We start from the raw sequence: 1,749 nt of genomic DNA on the forward strand, positions 1-1,749 counted from the left end.
ATTGTGCAAGACTTAAACCAGTGTGTTCTCTTTCAGATCCGTGTGCTTTTAATGGAGCTTGAAGAAGCTAGAGGCAACCATGTGATTCGTGATGAGGAAGTGAGCTCCGCAGACATCAGTAGCTCTTCTGAAGTGATATCTCAGCATCTGGTCTCTTACAGAAATATTGAAGAGCTTCAGCAGCAGAATCAGCGCCTCTTGGTGGCTCTTCGAGAGCTGGGAGAGGCTAAAGAAAAAGAGGAGCAGGAAACAACATCATCTAAGTGAGTTTCCTGTTCCTCTAGTAAACTGTTTGTACCAAGTAGTATCAGGGATTTATTCCAACACTTCTCAGTGTTCTGCTTCGGCTTGTTATGACTTGTATGCATGTCATAGAATCCCAGACTGGTTTGGATTGGAAGGGAACTGAAAGATCATCTCATTCCAACCTCCCTGCCATGTGCAGGGACACCTCCCACTGGACCAGTTTGCTCCAAGCTCCATCCAACCTGGCCAGGAACACTGCCAGGGAGGGTCATAAGCAGATGTGTAATTGAAAAGGGCAAAACACATTCTTGTAATAGGTCCTCTCATCAAAATCCAGAGTAAAATAACTGTCACTCTTTTAGTGAGTGTTTTTTCATACAGCAGTGCAGTTTTCAAAAAAGAAAGGTTTTCATTCCAGCTGACTGAACAAAAAATTGAATATCTGTGTACCTTTCACTAGCTGTAAAGCGCCCAGATAGTGTTCTCAGCCTGATTCTCTGCTCATGTTGCTGACTGTTGTTTGAAATCATTGACATGAGCAGTGTTTACTCTCTTCTGCTTATGGTGGAAGAGGCCTGCTTTCTTTGTCATATACAACATGGCAAGCCCAAAGGCCAATTTTGCTGTAATTTGGCTCAAAAATCTCAGTGGTGCCTAACTTTCTAAGCTGCAGTAAATGTGAAAAGGCTTGTGCAGAGTGTAAGGGTTGTGTCATCTTGATGTGCCTTGCTGTACATGTTTCTGAAAACAACTGCTGTTGGTTCCAGGATTTCTGAGCTCCAGAGTCAGCTGGAGGAAGCTCTCAACGAGCTGGAGAAGCTGCGTGAGTCGCGTCACCACCAGCTGCAGCTCGTGGAGTCCATCGTGCGGCAGCGCGACATGTTCCGCATTCTGCTGGCACAGACCACGGGAGCTGTCATTCCTCTGCAAGGTTGGCTGCTCACTGCTGAAGCACAGAAAATAAGTAATTTGTATTTCTCAGGAGCTTTCAGTAATGGTGCTGTAGTGGTACTGGTAACTTCTGTTAATCTGGCATTCAGCTTTGACCTTTGCTTGCTGGAAAACCCCATGACTTGGTATTTAGACACATGATTTTATTTTGACAGTGTAGCAGCTTGCAACTTAATGAGTGGCAGGCATAAGTAGTGATGGTGTGTTCTGGTGGTGTGTTGCAGGTGTAAAGAATGGGCAGCCATGTGCCTGCTCAGCAGACCCCAGGGCTTCCCTAGCAATACAGCTAGTGTTTTTAGGCACAAAATCATAGAATGGTTTGAGTTGGAAGTGATGTGGTTCTGTCATCATCTGCTTTGGCAAGCATCCATTCAACTGTTGCCTTTAAAATCTCCTTGACCTGTTTTGTAGCTTCAGGTATGTTGCCAGAGGACATTTCTCTTATGTCTACTCCAAAGCGCCCAAGTTTACCTCAAGCCATGTCAACTCCTGCTCCAGTGTCAATGGCTGAGTCCGTGGAGGCTGTGGAGGCAAGGGCTGCCCTGCAGCAGG

The 1,749-nt window shown here is 45.8% G+C and overlaps 1 protein-coding gene across 1 annotated transcript in view; it reads left to right on the top strand.

Annotated features, from left to right (window-relative positions):
- The window catches only part of TPR (translocated promoter region, nuclear basket protein), a 38,667-nt gene that overhangs the window by 8,925 nt on the left and 27,993 nt on the right, over positions 1-1,749 (top strand). The window contains exons 14-16 of the mRNA XM_009997853.1: positions 37-263; positions 1,014-1,177; positions 1,609-1,744. Coding sequence (XP_009996155.1) covers positions 37-263; positions 1,014-1,177; positions 1,609-1,744 — 527 coding nt within the window. The remainder of the gene's footprint in view (positions 1-36; positions 264-1,013; positions 1,178-1,608; positions 1,745-1,749) is intronic.

This window comes from Chaetura pelagica, unplaced genomic scaffold (genome assembly GCF_000747805.2).
Source record: "Chaetura pelagica isolate M959 unplaced genomic scaffold, ChaPel_1.0 scaffold655, whole genome shotgun sequence".
NCBI classification, from domain to species: domain Eukaryota; kingdom Metazoa; phylum Chordata; class Aves; order Apodiformes; family Apodidae; genus Chaetura; species Chaetura pelagica.